This window comes from Manduca sexta, chromosome 18 (assembly GCF_014839805.1).
Source record: "Manduca sexta isolate Smith_Timp_Sample1 chromosome 18, JHU_Msex_v1.0, whole genome shotgun sequence".
Lineage (NCBI taxonomy): Eukaryota > Metazoa > Arthropoda > Insecta > Lepidoptera > Sphingidae > Manduca > Manduca sexta.
Genome location: NC_051132.1, coordinates 6,135,031 through 6,157,528, shown reverse-complemented (window position 1 = coordinate 6,157,528; position 22,498 = coordinate 6,135,031). Strand labels below are relative to the sequence as shown.

At 31.9% G+C, this 22,498-nt stretch overlaps 1 protein-coding gene across 2 annotated transcripts; it reads right to left on the bottom strand.

The window, feature by feature from the left end:
• Positions 1-202: 202 nt before the first annotated feature.
• On the bottom strand, positions 203-16,737 carry LOC115454579. Of its 2 annotated transcripts, XM_037440282.1 has the most exons (3): positions 16,322-16,737; positions 11,217-11,344; positions 203-897 (listed from the first exon to the last, which is right to left on the bottom strand). In XM_037440282.1, the coding sequence occupies exons 1-3, from the start codon at positions 16,707-16,709 to the stop codon at positions 715-717; spliced, it is 699 nt and encodes a 232-aa protein (XP_037296179.1). In that variant the 5' UTR covers positions 16,710-16,737; the 3' UTR covers positions 203-714. The 2 variants fall into 2 exon arrangements, 1 of the variants encoding a protein (XP_037296179.1); XR_005112589.1 differs by lacking the exons at positions 11,217-11,344; positions 16,322-16,737 and adding an exon at positions 4,183-4,377.
• Positions 16,738-22,498: the final 5,761 nt, after the last annotated feature.

Here is a 22,498-nt window from a genome sequence, read left to right as displayed (position 1 = left end):
GTGACCATGAAGGCTGCAAAGTCTTCGAAACGTCGGGAGAAAATAATAATATAAAAAACCGCGATAAAATCCGTTTAAATAGTTTTTATTTCAAAACTCTGTGTGCTTTTATAGCGATGTTTGCTTGAAATTGACGTTCATAAGCCAGATTAACGTGGAGGTAAATACGTGTTATTAGGAACAAGGGAAATAATAAAATGTGTTATACAAATAAATAAATTTATTTGAAACTGTACAGTAACATCGCTTACTAGATACATCCATTTATTATACTTTATTAAATAATGAGCCTTGAACAATATTAAACAGAGTTCAGAATGTATTTTAATAAATTATTGAGCAATAAATAAACATCTATTCATAAAATGTACTTGAAATATAAATTCACATTAAAGCTGATTACATTGTCAGCTCTTCAGATTACAAACGTGTAACCAATAAATAAATTTACAATTAAATTAAAAAAATATATCTTATCTAAAAATAAATAATTTAACCTAAGATTTCATAAATAAATTAACTAACAATAAATAGATAGTTCAAACATTAGCCTTTTAAACAGTCTTTGAATGAAGAAAGGTAAAGATAGAAACAAAAGGCTACGTTAGAATCCTTAATTCACTTTCGACCTATTTAGCTTAATACTTAAGCCGAACAGGTCGTTCTATTGCCTAACAATAGGCATCTATTTTTCCGCTTAGCTAGACTTGTCGTCTATTGTTGTCTATAGGCCGAATAGGCCATGTCAGAGACGTCGTTGTACGAACGTCGGTCGTATCCGCCGCTGCCGCCTGATGCCCAGCCGTGGCTCTCATGACCACCACCGCCGCCGCCACCGCCTCCCTTCTGTGACATGAGCTTCTTCAGAGCGATGATTCCTGCTAGCAGGAGGGCAATCTGGAACAAGAGAATTTAAATTGTATTGAGGTTGTATTGAGGGTCTATATAAGCAGGAATAACCTAGTTGGGAGTGGAACGGACTGCCGAGACGAGTGTCCGCAGGTTCAAAACCCAAGGGCACGCACCTCTGACTTTTCTTAAGTTATGTGTATATTCTTTGTGAATTATCGCTTGCTTTAACGGTGAAGGAAAATATCGAGAGGAAACCTGTATACTTGAGAAGTTCTCCATAATAATTTCGAAGGTATGTGAAGTCTACCAACCCGCGCGAGGCCAGCGTGGTGGACTAAGGCCTAATCCCTCAGTAGTGGGACAGTATATAATACAGGGCTGATATATTATTATTTATTGTGATAGGTCTGTCATAAGTCAATCTGGAAATCTTTGGAAAAGGCCTATGTTCAGCAGCGGACATCCTGATTCCTGTGTTTGGTGATGATGACCTTTGCGAAATTTATATTTTTTTTTATTTCTCCTTATCTTCGAGAGGTAGACACAATATTATTTGTATTCATTGACTTTATAATAATAAATTGCTGAAGCTGGGCTATTGTGGTAACAATAGCTTATTATAATATTTATAATAAAAAAAATATAGCAATAGCACTCAAGAGTAATCTAGGTATTCAATAGTAGTGTAGATTCTAAAATTGCTAGCTAAGCTGGATAAATACATGAGGAAATATACCGAAATAATATACAAAGTTAAATTTGCATTAGTCATCGATTCCAAAATGGGTAACCTGTTATGTTAAATTAGTTTTGGTTTTGAGTGGTTTTTGAAGGCGGTCTATTGCTTTTTGTGTTAATAAGAATTAGACAGTCTCGATGGCGTATTTTTGTGCGCATACGGTACGACTATCGCGCTGAGGTGTTCCACCTCTGCCTATCCCTAAAAAGGGGTAAGTACATAAAATAGATAAAATATAGATAAAAAAAACGGGAATTTTTTTTTTTTTTTTTTTAAATCTTTTTTTAATCTTTGTTTTCATATTAGTAAAATCAAGGTTTATAGAGAACGAACTTGTTATGATGTGACCTATACTATTTAGCCTATTTTATAAACAAATAAAAATACAAACAAACGAATAAATAAATCCTCCTTTCTTGGTAGTTGGTTTAAAACAGATCGGTTGTCATTATCAACGAAATAACGATTTAAATTATAGCGTGAACAAATAAATATTTTTAATTAGGTCACTATTTTAATGACCTCACGATAACGTTTTCCTCGTATACATATATTATTAGACTGCTTCTTTAATAGTTTAAAGCAAAACGAATTAACCGTACGATCTTTATGTAACAAAAGTTTTCGGCATGTTTTTTAAAAAGGGTCTCGGCAAATTACGCAATTGATGGTAAACAGAGTGGAGTCCAGAGAGGATGTGGACTGCACAGATATTATCGCTCGCCATTCACAAATATATCCGTCTGTTTAAATTTAGATATAAACTGATCCCAGAAGGCGACACACGTGAGTCACTATGGCGGGGTTTACACCTTGTGTACAGTGGTCGCTATCCGGGCCTACAAAAATATTAGCCAAACCTGGGTGCGGGATTTATATTTATTTTTTACTTGTATTCGACGTCATTCTATCTATACCGGGGCGCTTGCTTGATAACAAATAACCCGCATAACAGTTGTAATAACTGATAACATTATCTGTCAACTCATTTGGTTTTAGATTCGGATAGTTCAACGAACATTGACCTCGAAAGTTCTTCCAAACGTGTTCCACTGGTTTAGGTTTGAGACGGTTTTAATTTGAACGTTATGTTCCAACGTTGGTAATAAAATTCATGATGATTTGATGTAAACTTAAGGAATTTGTTAAGAAACTGATCATAGATTTTTTTGGAAACTATTGACAAATATGTGATCCAATATTCGTTGGTGTTAGTCAATTGAGTTTCTAATACTAACAAAAATTTTCATTATGAATGGTACACGTAACAGCTAAAGTAAAATCCATACATAAAAGTTACTTCAACACAAAGGCAAAAAGTAAGTTATCTGTTACAAAAAAATAATTAAAAGATGACCTCGTGGTTATGTTTTATTTATACAAGTGTTTGTGCAGTAACCGTAATTCGACCTAATAATTAAAATTTAATATATTTGTAGCACATTATAATATGTTTCTGCGTTCCTCTATATAAATCATACCAAATCTCACACTCCTCCGCGCGCGCAATGTTAGAAAAGGGAAGAACGTTTTTTCTTCACGTGTTAATATTATAAAGATACCATAATCTCGTGCAATATCAAACCAAGCTTATTGTTGCATAGCAACAGCATATCGAGTATTCAAATACGCTCGCATATCGAATAGATAAAACAAATTCTAACCGGAAGCTAACAATTGCTACCAAATTTTCGTATATTTACGACTATCATAGTATGACGCGTTTTTGTTTTGGGTTATAATTGGCTTTAAAGTTTTTCATTTATTATTATTTCTCTTTGGAAGGGATATTCGTTTTTTAGTTAACCTTTGGCATAACAATTTATAGTTTACGAAATTATTGATTTCTATGATTGTATGTGCTTAATTTCGTAACAAGATTAGCTGCTTATTTTAATAATTTTGACAATAACTAATGATAAACTATTGATCACCAGACTGAATTTGTCAAAAAAATTGTGGTGAAAATAATGATTTTAAAAATATGTTACATTTTTTTGTAATACCATTTTTTTTTTAGATAATTACCAATATTAAGATTAGTCCACAATTTTTATATGTATGACTAACAGCAATTCATAATCTGTAAATAAATTTTGCCTGAAAAATTCACATTAATTAGTTTATTTTTTCACGATACAAATCATCGAATTGTTTGTTCAGTTGATTGTGTTGTTATCGTTTCTAACATCGATAAACTATTAGCAATGAATTATCAACAACAACACCAACAACAATTTTCAACATTGCACTAATGGTTATTTAATTATAGATAACAATCTAATCATCATTGCGGATTTTGGAGTATCATGGAAATTGATAAATAATTAGAAATTCTAACGTTACGTCATATAACAATGGATGGTTGAAGTGGATAATTCAGTTACTGATAATTCCAATTCTGACATAAATATTTAAGTTGCCATACATTATTATTATTACCATAAATGATGATTGATAAATAGCACAGGAATTTAGCCTATTCATGAATATAACCTCAAAGATCACATGTCTATCAAAACTCTAAAACAATATAAACATCTACAATTGCAATGAAAATAGTGACAATAAAATAATAAAAATAGAATTACCATAAATACTCGATTGTAAATTATTCTCGAACGAAGATATTTACCATCGATTTAAGTAAATCTCGAACGGCTTTGAATGCAAAAGCCGCACGAGATTTACTTGGATCGACGAGTAAAGTTTCCTGTGACGTGAACGACCGCCAGCGCTCGAGGCATGATGGTGACTGCCTGAGGTTATACTGTGTGCTCCGCGAGGAATTAATTTATCTGTGTTGCTGATTGTGTCGGAATATTTGAATTTAGAACATTAGAGGTATTGTAAAAATATATTGGTACGATTTTTTATTTATTATAATATATCGAATAGTAATTGTAATTTAATATTGTGGTAGGGGGAAATAATTATTGTCGGAATACGCTACTTACAACTTATGCTACTCTTAATAAATATTAAAATCAATTAAGTAATATATTCACTAGCAATTGGAAAAAAAATAATGTTAACATTAAAGCCGACATTATAATTGATGAATTTTGTTGAAATTTGTTTGTTAATAGAAAATATTATTGAAAATTATCGGGAATTTAAATATAACACAACAACATTTTACTGGTATAACGCTATGGTTCATCGAATACCGGCCACATTACAATATTTATTAAATTCCTTTTGAATTCAGAATCGAATAAACGAATATCGTCCTTATGGCTTTAATTTTAGGTAGTGTATTGATTAACTGAAATAAACTTATTAGTTTTCTTAACATATTCAACATCTTTCGTATGCGTGTATAACGAATGGTATTCTTATAATTATTTTTAGATTGGCCTTGATGAAGAAATAGTCATATTTATAAATGAAAGGTAAATATGAAATAAATAAAACTTTTTAAGTGATTTTTTCTCAATTTAACCTTATGTTATTTCTAGCCTCTAAAAGCGAATAAAAAATATATTTAGCGAATTTGTTGGTTGTGTAGAAATATATGGTTTAACTTAAAGACCCCTTTGATCACTAGGCATCATCCTATAGTTTGTTATTTGTCCATTTCGATACCGCAGTCAAAGTTATTACTTGACTTTAAAAAAATATTTCCTGTTAAAATCTAACATTTGGTTACTATACAAAGTGAGTTAGTCTTTAAAACTTAGGTTTAATATTCGAGTCGCCGACATTGCCTTCTGAGGCCATGAATACAAATAGGTCATAATTTTATCTTTACTCAGTTATTTAGTAATTTTAATCGCATTTAAGTGTAAATCTTTAGGTTCAATTTTATTTGGCAAAAATAAACCTGAAGTACCAGCTATCATTGTTTTAAACGCTTACACTTCAAATGTAATACTGTGTAGAATTTTATCAATTAGGCCATAAGCAGGGGTGATTATAATTTTTCATGAGATCTCATTTAGAATAATTATTTTATTTTAAAACTTACACCAATGACTGTCTTCAGTCATATATGTGGGGTAAGTCGATATAGCATGATTGCTAATTACTATAGCTTTCAATGTATTCGGAGTTAATTTTATTGAAAAAATTTAAGTCCTTGTCAACTCGGAAACTGCTGGTGGTAGGATATTTTTTCCGCACGAATAGCGATCATCAAGGTCAACCAACAAAGTATGATGCCCGCCATGATGGCTCATGTAAGTGTGTCGCATTCCGGGATCAGCCTGTGTTTATCCGGTTTTGTACAGGCCAGCATAATTTTGTTGACTAGCTAGGGATAATCATCTCTAGTATTGACAACAGATGAGTTGATTGTGATTATTTTAATAGATCATACCACCAACTACAGTTGTGGCACTTTGCCGTGCTCCAATAAAAAAGTAATAATAAACACACAAAAAAAACATACAGTCGAATTGAGAACCTCCTCTTTTTTGAAGTCGGTTAAAAATCCAGGCATAAGTCCATTGGAAACTTATGCATCACCATAATGTTGTACTAATGAAGAAGTCAGCTCTCATGCTTAATTTATGTGTCTGAAACTGTCACACGTTTTTCTAAGAAAATGCCGTGAATGATTTCACCCATTTCAAGTACTTATAATCAAGTACCCTTTTCGACCTAGACGTTGGAATCTAGGCTGCAATCATCGTAAAGATGTCTGCAGGCGCTTGTCAGCAATCAAGTGGTTAGCAAGAAACTTGGTGATTGTAGCTGGGAATAACATTATCTTGAAATGCCATATGTGAAGGATTTTTGTTAAAATATTTAGTATTATTCATCTTATTTCGGTGAAGGGACATGCATACGTGTCCTTTAAAAGTGGTTTAAATGCTAGATGATATCTTAAATCAATCTATGTTGAGTTTCAGTTTGAATGCATTTATGGGTTAGTATATGAATAGCGTTTAAAAAGTTTTAATATACTGAGCTGATAGTAGATGCCGTAAATTACATTCGTCATAACACCCAGACATTTGTTATTCGCTACAAAACTGTTTTGAAAACATCGCCCCGGTTACATTTGAATGTCTTTTGTTACCGATTCATTTGGCTGCTTACCTGTTGGGAGTGCATTGTCTCGTTTCAAGGTTACATCTTGCATAATACTGATCACCGCCACATCTGCTGTAATTCTGGCTGGTGTTCGACGTATATTAGGTCAATGAACGACGAGAATAGGTGTTATGCCATACGGGAAAATTAATCATTACCACGTTAATTTATTCTATTTATGCATTCTTATATCTTCTGGAGATATTGTTTGCAGGTTTCAGATTTATTAATAAAGTTAAATACAGGCACACACAAACTACCGTCTTGTATCCCCGAAGGGGTAGGCAGAGGCGTAACTGGTGCACTGACTTTCCGTCGTATCTATTCCTTCCCATAATGTGATAGGGATTGAGCCTATCACCACATTGACCACAAATTATGGTACTAATAATGAGTAGAAAAACCTAATACCACTTTGTCCAACCCGGGGTTCGAACCCAAGACCTCAGCACTGCAGTCGTATCGTAACGCAACTACGCCACCGAGGCAGTCCACAACTTCAATTTTAAAGGTTATGTATATTAAATACTTATTGATATGATTTAGTTACGATCAAGTAGAGTATGGAAAAATACTATCGACTTTATCTGCTATTGCAGAGTTTGCCTGAAATTAATCATTACTTGAGTAAATATGACTTGTTAGTCACCTTGTCTAGGAGAGAAATAACCTACGAAATTAAATATATTGTACCTTATCAATAACAAACCGTTGTTAACAATAGGCCTTACTTCCGATAAATGGCATCAATTCTATTGACATATATCGCGTGTGAAACAAGAAGAATCATGAGAAAGTAATAGTTGCGCGAGGACACTTTTTGTTCTAATTGGAGTTATTGAACCTCTGTTAGCTGTTTAAGTCATTATAACACTGGTAAATTGCTGTATTACACTAAGAAATGTCTGGTATTTTATAGCAAGATTATTTTAGATTTAAGATTTTTTAGATTTTTTTAGAGAAGGTTAGACTTTTGACTAATTGTTATAATATAAAGCTTATATTATGAAATAAGATCTTATTAAATTTTACATAACGTTATGTTTACCGTAACTGGTTTTTAAAAAAAGCAATGAATTTTTAAATGATTGTTAGACTTATATATAAACCGAAATATATAGGTAAAAGTGAGGGAAATTTTATAAGATATTTTAATTTTATCATATCAAGTTGAGAGTACGAAATTATGTACATTTTAATTTAATTTCAAGTTGAGAGTACGAAATTATGTACATTTTAATTCACAAAATAAATAATATATTAAATAGTACTATAAATAACAATGTTCATGATAAATAAAAAATATAAAGATGTTACCTATATCGTTGGGGCTAATGATGTAAATACAAACTGAAATCATGATGACGATCTGATGTTGGTATAAAAAGTGCAATTTGTACGCGCACGTCTGACCCGAGCTTTCATCTCGTCATCCTCAGACTATCTCGTGATCAGAGGTCATCGCTATGTATTCACAGTTTGTTGACTTTCAAAAGGTGATTATATTTAAAGTATATGTGGCTTTAACTTGGTATTTTATAGTAGAGGGCTAATGTTGAGGGCTTGAGTTTTTAGAATGATTCATTCATAATCTTTGTCATGCAAATGTTGATGAATATTGGTTTCAAATGTTATTTGGATTTTAATTTTAGGAAAACTCCTCAAACGCGTAGAACAGCAAGGAAACCTGGTTTTAATGTTGCATTGGATACCCTTTAAAAATTAAGTATTTATTACTCACAAAATATATTGGTGAGGGAATAATTTTAAAAGTAAAGCATATTTTGTAATAATATTATAGAACATAGAACGTTATACAAGCGTACTGGATATAAAACAGAAGAGCGTTCCTTTCTATCTGTAATCTAATAACGCTTCGGGAGATTGGTACCGTCAGAATCAACTTTAGTTTATTTATTTTATTATTAATTCGTGGAAAAATACGTACTTCTTACGATATTAATAATAGTTTTAAATGCAGCAGCTTGTGAATGTTTGGGTCCTTACTAGAAGTAAACCCAGACGAAGCTAAATGGATTCGGATGCTATTTGACACACGGGTAGAAGATGTCCTGGATTAACACATATGCTACCTTTTATACCGGTAATTTACTTCCGTGAAAAATAATGTTTTTTTTATAGATGACGTCGTTAGGCTGGCGTTTTGAATTAATACATTATTTAAAGGGCTTTGGCAGCGGGAAAGGCTTTTCACGCAGGCAAGGCCCCGAGCAACATCTAAATTATGATATTTAAAGTTTATATGCAGTCATTCGTAATATCTATAACAATATGAGAGATTAATAAATAAGGTGCGTTCGAAATTTAATTATTTACCAGTAAGTACAAAAAAATTACAAAGAAGAAAGAGAACACCTGATAGCCATCGTCCATAGCCGGTATAATAAAATGGTATTTTATTGTTTATTTCCTAAATAATTTATTGAATCTACAACTGTTATATATTTCGCAGCATTTCCTCTGTAAATCGTTGATAATATGCGTTGTTACAGCGATCAGCGTATTGATTACATTAATGTAATATTTGATGACATACCAAAAATATGTTCAAACGTTAAAAATGTAAAATGCAATTTATTTATTTCTTCTATATTAGTAAGGTTAACATGGTGGATTGTTTTAGTGCTCATCACTATTTTATTAATTATTTGTAATGAAGACTAGGTTCATTTTACAAGATTTTGTTATTTTTGCATACTGTACTGAAGATTGCTTTTACATCAACCACAATTTATAAATCGAATTCTTAGACACCAGCAGCACTAAGGTATTATTTTGTAACTGTGCCAGGAATTGTTTTATCTAGGCTTTTATGTTTTCTGTTCAATTAAACATTATCATATTCGAATTAAATATATTTCTGAACAATATCATTTCTTTTATGAAATGAATCTGTGTTATAAAAATTTAGTGATACCTAGCGACAGTTTGGTGATTTTTCTGTTAACTTAACATACTCAATAGCGCATTGTATTCTTTATTACACATTTATAATTAACCAGTAGTACGTACCGTCGGATTTAACTTCTTTAGGGGATGAATTTCAAAAACTATTTTTTTGTCATCATCTCCTTTCCATAACATTGCGTGCAATTTTCAGTCTTCTGAAGCCAGCATTTTAGGCTCTGTGGCGTTAGTGTTAAGATGTAAATCATAAGCTATGATTCTACATAAAATAACAATAGCCATACTTGTATTCAGTACCACTTTCTCGTTGAATAGTGAATAAATAGTAACCTATTGATATAATTCCCATGGGACAATGAATGCACTGGAGTAAATTGTAGTTTTTGTTATACCTTATTTTCTCTTTGTATCTTGATTACCGGTTTATTGTTTTCTAATACGGATGTTAAGTATTAGTTATTTCTCTTCGTCATTGCCTACGTTTTAAATTATGTTTAAGTTAGATTCACCTTGAATTAAGTTTGTGTGTGTGTGTGTGTGTGTGTGTGAATTAACATCAGCAACATTACTTACAAAATCAACAGTCGAAATAATATATACAAATATAAAACATTTAAGCCACCTGTCAACAAACATATTTTTTTACTGCAAATAGCAGAGTAAGAACCGTGATTTTAAATCAATATTCAAATGCAAATAACAATGCAAATTGCGTGGTGTACCTCATTTTAAACGATATTTAGTCATGGAACATCGTGAAAGTTCCAACACGAATGACTGTTTAGTTTTTTCAGATGACATCTTAATTATATGTTTTCAACTTGTTTCGTTTAAATACTTTACTTTAATCCGAGTATCATAGATGGCTTATCTTACTGCTAAACCAATATGGTTTCTATGTTCTTACTATACACCCCATTTCAGTTTAAATAATTTTTAACCTTTATATCATTATTATTATATAAAATTTTGTTTATTTGTATTTTTCTTCTGTTCGTCTGAACTACTGCGTCGCATGGTTAAAATTTATTTAAATCGATGGCTCCTAAGTAAACTACCGTATCAGAAAAAAAATGCGATTTACACTTTTATAGCGTTTCGTTATCTATTTACTGTAATATCCACTTCTCAGTGTTCTCTATTCACTAACTCAGTTCCAAACCCACTCAAAAAAGTTAGTAAATGAAGATTTTTTTAATGGGTTTGGTAATAAACCGTACATAGATGATGAAACGTTGAAAAGTGAAATACACAATTTTTTAGATACGATAGTTTACTTAGTAGCCATTGGAATATCCGCAGCTATTGACGTCAATATTTTTTATCCTATCCGTGTTCATATTAGATACGCTGATATTAATCCTGATAACCGAGACTGTTAGAGATTCCTTCGTGCAAAACAGTATTGGTCGGTAAATTCAATACTTATTCTTGAAAATGCGCTAGTAGTATAGGTATAAAGATTTAATTAAATCTTAAAATATTCCTGTTTTAGGTTAAATCGGTTCTACGGGTTCTATTTTTAACCGACTTCAAAAAGAGGAGGAGGTTATCAATTCGACGTGAATTTTTTTTTTTAATAATTGCAATAAAAATTCAAGAAAATTCTAGAACTTAATTGTGAGTATTATAGTCTAAATAAACATATGTAAAGTACCTTAGCGGTTATTAAGGCTTTCCCCGCTAGCACGAAGAGGCCGGCTATCGCGACCGGCATCATGGCAACCATCTTCATCGCCGCTCCCATCATCATCATGCCCATCATCTTTTTCATCTTCCCTCGACCTGGAATGTTTATTAAATGCTCATAAGTTTAATATTGATTAAAATATTTTGTTGATATTTAATTTTTATGCAGGTTCTTTGTGGTTATGGACTTGTACACCTAAAATAGCTAACGAAATATGGATGTGTAACAAACACCCTTGCCTACACTTTAAAATGGAAAAAGGGTTATAGTATTTAAGTTATTATTCCCTATTTCGCATAAGTTCAGTGGCAGTTATTTTAAATCTATAATAAAACGGAAGTTATAATTATCATACTAAATTAATAGAAATGAACAAATAGGACTACTGAGGCGGTACCTACCTTTGTTTAATAGACTGTAACTGAATTGTGAGGAAGTGGGAAGCATTAATTATTAGACATAAATCATAGCATACTTAACACGTTACACATAATAAATAATAATACTATGTCACGTAAACACTGGGTAGTTTTTTTCCAGTGAAGTCGTAACAAGGAATAAAAAAAAATGTTTTCTTGAAATAATGAATTGCTTGAGAAGTTATTATTTCACCTTCAAATGATGATCGTAATTTATTCTAACAAACCATCGGAATCATCTCAAACCTTGAAAAATGATGTGCCTGCGGGTGAGGTCGCGAGCAAACCCTAGTAAGTAGTCACTTATTGATTTCTAGTTTAATTACGCACAATATTTGCTGCGAAAGCTAATTAAGTATAAATTAAAACTTATAGACTGCATGCTACGTGGAAATGTGTAAAATTTGCGTGTCGCTTTCATTTCTATAATTACAGAAAATACCTCGGTGCTGTTGCATTCTTGAAAAGTAATTTCCTGAACATGTATCAAATTCATTTGTTAAAATGAAAAGGAAATTGAGGTATAGTTATGTGGTTAATATTATTATGTATTTGATTAGATTTTTTTTAAAGCTTAATATAAGTTCAGTGCGCCCTATTCCGCCTATAGGGGTGAATCTGCCTTTTTGAAAATATAGGCGTTCTATTCAAAAGGCAGCTTGGATAGCAGTACAGGTAAGAGAATCAAGAAATCACCTATTTACCTATACGACCATCAAAGCTGTCCTTCGATTAGAATGCCCGTAATTGCAAAAAGACGGATATGCCACGGAATAGGGCTCACTGAACTTAAATAAAAGACTGGTTTAAGACATGTACCGAATAGGTAATAAGGCGTAGTAGCAGATAAATATATTTTATACTAGCTTCCGCCCGCAGCTTCGCCCGCGTGGAACTTCGGACTTCAAAAATGGAGCCGGTCGCGTACGTTCGAGAATGTTCGTTTTACGAAGCTACTCGCTAGGTGATTCGCTAGCCTCTAGGTGCCAAGCAAGCCGCCTGTGTGTGCGTTCGAGACCTTATATATATATACAAAAATAATCCTTATAGCATGATTCAGTATTCACGCGTGATGGCTTATTATTAGCGTATTTCCTGTATAACATTGGTGTTCTATACCGATTTCTATGATTCTTTTTTATGGAATATTTAATAATGTTAACTTTTTAAATTAGGGATGACTGAGAGTGTTATAAACGTAAGAGTAGACAAATATAATGAGAAAGCTTCGAACTGCTAAGCTATCGGGAGTTACACGTGTTATTGTGAGTCAACCATAAAAGATAGACATATGCTGTCGTGGGATATTTTTTACATAATTTTAAGGAGAACATTTCCGTCATACATGATTTCTGTGTAGCTTTAACCATTAAGGCTGCACACGCGACGGAAGCTTAAAAAATTGAGTAACTTCTCCCGTTTTCCCAACATTTCCCTTCACTGCTCCGCTCCTATTAATTGTAGCGTGATGAAAAGTATACTATAACCAGCACAGGAGTATGAAAAATAATTGTACCAAGTTTCGTTAAAATCCGTCGAGTAGTTTTTGTTTCTATAACGGTTATACAGACAGACAGACAGACAGACAAAAAATTTATTAATTGCATTTTTGGCATCAGTATCGATCCCTAATCACCCCCTGATAGTTATTTTGGAAATATATTTCATGTACAGAATTGACCTCTCTACAGATTTATTATAAGTATATAGATTTATTATAAGTATATAGATAATTGCATTTTTGGCATCAGTATCGATCTCTAATCACCCCCTGATAGTTATTTTGGAAATATATTTCATGTACAGAATTGATCTCTCTACAGATTTATTATAAGTATAGATATAGAAGATAGATAGATAGATTAACATGTCGTAAAATCTTCGCAGTAATCACTGTAAATATGAATTATATATTGGACACTGCTGAGCGCATGCCCTTTCTACTACTGAGAAGGCAACTTATATTAAAGACGTGCTTTTGCTCGCGGCTCCGCTTTCGTGTAGTTTTTTCGGGATAAAAATCTCGTATTATATTTTCCCGGGATGAAAAGTTGCCTATAGCACTGTGTAATGTAACTACCTATTAATAAAACGCGGTATAGTAGTTCCTAATATTAGTGTTATTAGCGTGCAAATAAACAAACTCTTCAGGTTTATGCATTAGTATAGTTTGGCTGTACTTTATTCATTAGCGAAGTGTACTAGACCAGTCCCTTAGTGACTACAAAAAAAAAAATTCTGAGCGGTAATGGTAATTGTATTAGATTTTGGAAGTCGTTAGCAAGACGACGTCATTACCCAAGCACCAAGTGAAGAATCAAAGGTCATCGACAATTTATGTTACAATCAATCAACGACATAGAAAGTGCAATTTATAACAAATATTAAGAAAATAATAACAGATATTCGTGACTTCCTCAGTGAATTGTTTATTTTCATAATAAAAAGTAAAAACGTGATCTATAAACAATAATTGTAAACATAAAACTGATCGTATTGCAATGTAACTCGAGCGTAGAAATTTCTGTAACTTTCAATTAATTTCTTAATGTATTAATATGAGATTCTGTTACCTCATATCATATACATATCGTTTTATAGTACTTACAAAGTATAAATAGATGTATAAAAATACTCCTGAATTGCCTAAGTCATTAAATATCTAGAATAAGAGGTACCTTGAGATAAATTTAATACACTTTGGATATAATGAAATAGTCTTATTAGAAAGAATGATACTGCTTTTTCCTAGTCCGAAACACGGTATCTAAATTAGTTTATAATAACACCAAGAGATATGAATCGTACGTGTTGGACATTCATTAATAGTGTCTCAATGAGAAAATTCAAAAACGATTTTATAAGTCAGTTTAAAAATATGTGGATTGCATTGGCATCGTTAGGTTTGCAAATGATCTCACACCCTTGTCAAAATTGAAACTTAGGGGTCAGAATCATAATAACAAAACAATTTAAATATGCTTGATATCAAATAGGAGTACATTCATCATAGAGCAAGTCAAAACTTTGTTAAATTTTAAATATAAAAGCAGTAGGATGATCTTCCGTGATATTATCAACAATAACTCGAAATCTTTGAGATTTCTTCGATCTGCCAACATATTTCCGTCTTCAGTTTAAGAATACATCATTCCAGATCAAACGATCAGTTGTAAACGTTCAGAAACTAGAGCAAGTCGTCTTTTATAACGACATATCGTTTAGCTGCCTGTTTATAGCAAAAATCATGAGGTCTTTCGAGAAAAATGGTTCACTATTATATAAATGGCTGCTGTTTAAAATAATGTTTATACCAAAGATGTGAGAGGAAATTTTCAATAAACTTATATATGATTTTTGAAGTATCTAGAAAGTTGCATCCGCTTCTAATGTGGTCTGGACCGTGATTTGTTTGATTGTAGACCTTGTTGAGGAGTTAGAAGTCTTGGCCTCAAATCTGTAGTGAGGAAGGCAAATATATTGTTTTGTATAGATTTTTATACAATTTTCTTGTGGATTGAATATTACAGTTGTGACTTGGATGTATGTCTTGCGGCTTTTAAGATACTGTATTAATATTCTTCAAGGCACAACGGTAGATTAGTTGGTAAGGGATGAGGACTACAACGTAGTAGCTTTGATCTCTGTGAAATATGTAAAAACATATTTGTATATAAGTCAAGGACCTGTGTGGTATGGGACGAAAAGTTCTTCTTTGTTTTGAATTTTAATTACAAAATTTGTATCTTATGACAATGAATTAACTGTAATATTAAATTATAATATTTTAAAAGTAAAGTAAAAGTGAATATTATCCCAAATATATCTAATGATAATCAGTATTAACATAAACTCAAGTAGCAGTAACATTTGTATAATAACCCATCATTTTGTTCTACACGAAATCATATAAATTTTCTAAACACTGTTGTAATGTGATAAAAATGATAAACACTTCAAATTTACGGCTAATGTTAACTTTATTTTCGCTCCAAACACAAAACCAAGCGAGTCATATTAAAGACAATAGGGAGTTTTACATGTGACTGGTTCAGTGTGTAATAAACTTCGTGACACGTGCCCTTAATTATGTTTTCGATCACAAGATGGCGTGATTTTAGTAATTGTGGTTATTATAATTTTAATTTAACGGTTCGTGAGTTTGTTTTTAAGTGTATGCCTACGCATTTTTTAATAAATGCATTGAGTACTAGTAGACTTGTGTTGTTTTGTACAGGATTTTGAAAATAATATTTTTGTTTTGGAGATGTTACAGTGGTTCATTATTAAGTATTTATCTTAGAATATGTGTTTTAATTAGTTAGTTTATTTTTAGTTGAAGGGACGTTGAAATAAACGAAGTCTTACTGGTTAGGTGATAATTTATGCAATAATCATATTTTATTCAAATATATGTATAAATATTGTTTTTGTGATAAATTTTGAAAAAAAATCAAATTGGAATAAAAGGATCTTTTTAATTGCACTTTTAGCATTGAATCATAAACGCAATTGTTGAAGTAAGGAAACTAGATAATAGTGAATTAATACTTTACAAAATATAAACTTTTAAAGTAACCAAACAGTATCTCATTTTGGGACTTGAATATTTTTAAATTATTTGTTAGTAGTAAAAATATTTCAAAATCATACCTTCCTCAACACCCTTGTTGAGCTCTTCACCGCTAATCTTAGGCAGAGACAGCTGCACCGTCCTGGAATTAGCAAACGTGGCTATCCTGTCCCACAGCATCTGCGTCAACGCCGCATGCTTATCCTCTAGATTTCTCGACAGGACAACATCAATCTCGTTTTCACTCAACGGCACAGTATTTACATTCGATGATTTGACAACATCCACTCCTTCAAATAAAGGAATCTTCTCCATCCTCGCAGCTCTGTCGAAGAATACAATCGCTTTCTTCTGCAGGCATGGCAATAAGCCTTCTGATCGTTTGCAATCTTCGTACACTTTCATAAAGTAGTTGAACTCCTCAGCTGCCACGAGGGTTAGGATTAGTGGTAGTAAAATCAGCCTCATTTTGGATGGTTTTCGTACGAGATGGTGGTAAACACTGGCGGCGTGTGCGCAAACGGTGAGTGTATTTATAGGGTGCGTAAAACCGCTGGCATCGGGGATACCGCGGTGTATGAATGGAGCGTTCTAAGGTAATAGCTTCGAGTAACGTAGATTTGGATGAGGCGGTTTTGTTTATATCAAATATGAATAAGCCGACATTAATTGAGGACAAAAAATACGATTAAAATTTTATATTAAAGGTATATTTTAATTTTTTTTAGACTACAAAATATTTCCAAATTAATTTGATATCTAAAAGCTGTTATAAATTGCAGAATCAAGAAAGTAAGGCTTCCTTATTTTCTTCTTATTTATGCGAGGGACGCCAATAATTAATATACTCGATTTATTCAATCAGATCTAGCTAGGAATGATTACGATATTAAAACTAATAAGCAATCGTATATCGATACACACAAATAATTATTATACTTGTACTATATTATTTAGCCAAAAGCCAGCATTTTATTTAACAAGTATTTATCAGTAAATTTCTATTGTTAAGTATTATTTTGGTACTATAGTTAATAACTTTTTTCGTGTGGCCTTTGATATAATAAATTACTGTTTGACACCAAACAAATAAATTTGTTTTGTCGGAACTGCACCCACGATTCATTTTAAATTGTTAGGGAATCTTGGGCTATAACTGACAATTAGATGACCCGCATAAACGATTATTGATCTCAAACTATTACTAATACAATTAACGAAACCATATTACTACAAAAGTCAAAATACATTTATCATGAACCAGTAGCATTTTACTAGCACACCTTATAATACCGCATCCATTTCGTTTCTAAATCTAAGTAAATATTATGTTCGCAGCTTGCAAATAAGTTGTAATAAAATAATATGTAGTTTTTTGTAGCAGTAATCGTCTATTATTATTTCATCAATTAATTTCTCTTTCACGAAAGAATCATAATTTTAATAGTTTACATTTAATTTTCCGTTTGCGTATATTTATTTATGTTCTGTAAACGCAATAGTTTGGGAATTAGGAAGAATATATAATAGTAACTTATTAGCTAAACTGATGATAGAGGCATTGTATCAATAGAATAATTGGTTAGAAATATAAAAAGTTAAATTAGCAAGAAATTATTTAAGAACATCCGTCCGTCAGTCTAATATTTCATGAAACAAAAACTAAAATTTTACCACTTTTTGTGATATTTTTTGCACACTTTAATTCAAATTGTAAAGCATAGGAAGATACGTATGGTACTCGAGTATATTCTAACCTTGAGATATAAAATAATACGCTTTTTTTCACCTAGCGCGTGTTTATTTTAATACAATAATTCATCCAGGGATTAATTTAATTATAAATTTAATTAATTAATTGATATATGTCTGCAAAATTTTAAAATTTAAATAACAGTGACATACTTCCTATTAGTAAATCTATAAATATTATTTATTTTGATATGAAACTTTAAAACCGTTGAAACGATTGACCCTAAAATTAAATTCTTAAAGAGATGTTAGGCAGGCTCCATACGTTGGTCTTAAAGATCGTGCCGAAGTTGGATGGGTAATTTCGTAACACGTTGGTTAATATACTAACTGTATCCCGTCAGAGTCAACATGAGAAAGTACGATACAGAAATCGTAATTACTGTAATTTTCTTTTTGGGCACGCGGGTGGCGATTTCGTGGATTAGAATGACATTTCCATAAAACAAACGGACTGTTGTAACTTATACGACATGCACACAATCAATGCCTATTGCAACCAGACTGACGTTCGTGCCAATATGTGGAGGTCTCACAAGCGTTGGTGCAGATTCTATTAATAAAATCGACATGCAACGGCAAATCCCTAACGTTGAGACCAATGCAAATTTCTCAATCCACATGTTGGACAAGCAGCGTTAGGACCAATGTTGGCGCCAACGTGTGGAGCCGGCGTTATGGTAGCTCAAAATAAAGTGTGCAGGGATGAACCTCTAGAAAGGGATAGAAAGTGACCTTGATATCTTAGTCTGACAACTTACAACCTTGCAATTTTAAGAGAAAGCATTAGTTAAGCTTTAGTTCACTTTTACCAAAGAAACTGATGTTAAAGATATAATTATGATACTTGATATGAAAACGTACGTGTTTAACTATCCTATCTGCAATTAAAAATGATTTCGGTTGGTTAATTGTTGCATACATACATATCTAATGTATTATTACGGCAAAGATTCGTTTTTATAATGATTTCAATGTCCAGAAATATTTCAAAGAAGACGTACTGGCCTTAAAGTATGTCAAGGACATTATAATTCCACTTTTAAAAACATTATGCTTAAGTAGAAAAATTTCTGTATTTAAATTTAAACCGTTAACTGTTTAAATTTAAATACAGAATTGAGGATATGATAGTTTAGTTTTGCAATGTGATGAAAAACCCTATATATTTAGGAAAGTCAGGTAAACTTAATCAGTTTGCTCGACATAAACTCGGCTCAAGAAATGGCTTGATCGAGATGGTACCACTGTCTTCCTGAAAATCAATGCGAACGACTTCGTTGTGTTTCGTGCGGGCAATGATATTGACAGTGGCGTAATACAAACTTCTACCCTCTTTGATATTTTTTATCGCTGCAGCGCTCGTCTTGTTGTTTTTCATTATGAGTAAATTGACGTATTAATTACTATGTATTCATGAACATACTCTTATTATGGACTCCAGCATTATTGATTGAGTAAGTAACTGATGTGGAGATGCCTTGATACTACAGTGGTTCGTTCCAAAAAAATTATAGTTATATTCATAACCATTTATTGAAGTATTTATTTGAATAAAACTGACATATTCCATCCTTTATTACGGAGTACGGATCATCGATTCGTCAGTTCATAGAATAGATATTTGTAGGTATCTACTGTTGGGCTGAATTAGTATATTTTATTTATAACATAAGTAGCACGGGAGTTAGAAGTAAAATAATTATGATAATAAACAGGAATTTTGGAATCTATGTATAAAGATGAATGCTATAAAAGAGGTTGGAAAATGTTTCTTATTGTCTTGCAGCGTTCTCACATTAGTTTAAAATTGTGCACCAAAAGCCACGTTCCGCATTCTTTAGGAGGTTTGACCTAGTTGAAATATTTCTGTGACTTTTTGAAGGTTTTGTTTGTAGAAAATTATTATATTAAAAACGCTCTTTTGCCTTAGCGCTACATGTATATCTAAATACTGCAATTTGTCCAGGAATTCATTTTATTTAAATTACAATTAATTAGTTAAATATATGTGTGCGAGATTTTAGGAATTAAAATTATTTTGACATATGTACTTACTAATAGTGAATCTTTAAATGATTTAATTTGAAATTAATCTTTAAAAACATTTTACAAGTGAAAGGTTGAACCTTAAAGGTGTATAAAAACATCAAAGTATATTGTTATTTTTGATACGTATAATGTTAAATATGCTGTTATATAGATTTATAATGTTACGCTTGTATATCTATTGTGTTAAAATATTACAATACATTTTCTTATAATAATGAAACTGTAACTATCTCCATTATAGATACGGACCTATGTCTCATATAGCTTTTGTGATTTTGAATGTCTAAGATTTCGTTAATATTGGTCCAATCTATGGAATAGGCATTTTTGCATTTTTGAATGTGCGTTTAGGTCGCAAATCCTAAAACTCCGTCAGGATAGATAAATTATAATTTCAATTTCAACAAAATTAATTACATTTTTAATACAATTCGACTAAAATGACGTATCGAATTAGGACTCATAACACCATGTCATCATCATCAATGTCATCAACGCGTGACACTATCATCAATTTACTCAAGACTGACGTCGATTATAAGCAACAAAAATAGTTTACACTTTCACCTCCATGTGCGTTAGTATAAATGACTTTTTCCTTAAGGCTTTCATGTTAAACAACTGCAGTAATAAAAGCTTTTAACTTTGAAAATTCTTTTTTGTAATATAGTTATAATCTATACCAATATACTTATTATGCTAATATTATAAATGCGAATGTTGAATGCGAAAAATTAATGTTTGTTCCTCGTTCATGAAAAAATTACTAAATGGATTTGGATGAAATTTTACAGTAATATTGGTTATATATCGGAATAACAAATAGGCTAAAATTTATAATGATTTTCTGTAATTTGGTCATAACATAACGAAGAAAAACAATATCAAAGGTTACTTTTTATCCCGGGAAAATACGCGCATGTAATTTAAAACTATTTTTTCTTCAACGAATGCTTAAAATATGCATTAATATGGCTACAAACTTAAGAATTAAACCAGCGTGACTTATTACTAATGTACACCCGCAGGTGAATTTGGTCCAACATTATTGTTTATTTTTCAAGGAGTGGTTTTGCCATAAATTCTACATCATACAAGTATCGGTATATTAAAATAAATAAGCGTCCTCGAATTAAAGTCTTCTTTTTCATCACTCTTGTCACATACCAGTATGTCAGCGGAATTACTCCAGTTGCGTCAACTTTTAAGTGTGCTTCATAAAAGATTTGGTTTGAGTTTTTTTAATTCACCGACATAACTATCTACGTTTCTCCTCCTGAGGAATCCTTGTGCGCTCGGTCGGTGCTAAAATCCACCATAGTGGCCCACGTAAGTGTGCTGTGTTCCGGGATCAGCCAGTGTATATCCAGGTCCAACAGGCCGGCATAATTGTGTCGACTGGCGAGGGCAAACCATCTCTCGTCAGTTCACATTCTGTTAGACCCTACTCCACTTACCATCAGGGGGGTCATTTTGCCGTGTCTTTAAAGAAGAAGCTGATATCTGAAAATTGTAAAGCTTCTTGGACTTGCGGCAAGTCGCAATTGTATAGAACTATTGCAATATTTCAACTAAAACTTGCTAGTCTAAACTTATTTTTAGTCTTGTGGAAGTTGCAGGCTTAGCGATAAAACATACTTATAAAAAACTTAATAATAAATTAATATCCACTGCGTCACATCCGTCTAAGAATTAAAACTTTTAATAATTAATTATTTTCTATTAATGACATTGCGTCTTAAAAATTAAAACAAAAAAAAATATTCCACAAAGCTTTTGATGCATTACAATAATTAGTGGACTACAAAACGAGCGGCTAGCTTATATTAATTAGGTACCTATTCAAGCCGGCTAGGAAATTATGGACGTCTAATAGTGAGTAATAAAAAAGGTTTATATGTAAATGTCAAGCAAGTTAATACATTACTAACACATCCCAACTATTAATAAAATTAGTTCCGCCGTTAGAAAACACGGGTAAATGCATTATACGCCAATTTCAGTAGACCCTTTAATGATAAAGCAAAATATACAAACAATGGTTCACATAACCTGGCCAGTCATAGCTAAAATGGTTGAAAAATACATAAATCAGTTAAATTACATAACAGAATGCACGCGATCACGAAGATTTAATTAAACAATCAGAAGTGTCGTGTCGTTCAACCTGGATATCTGTGTAGAGTGTTGTTTTACAAAATTCGTTCATGTCTTTAGAATCTAAGTATATTTATCATAATTGAATAAGAAATAAATTTATTTTCCAAAAAGTTACACAACTTATACCAATTAGCAACGATGTTCACACTAGGCTATGCCTGTATCGTGAAATAATCTACATTCTACACTGATTTGGAATAGGTACACAGACAGCATAAACCTGTAGTAGCAGCTAAAGTAAAAGCTATAAGAGTTGCTATAAAAAATATCCCTAAAGTAAACGGCGTTAGAGT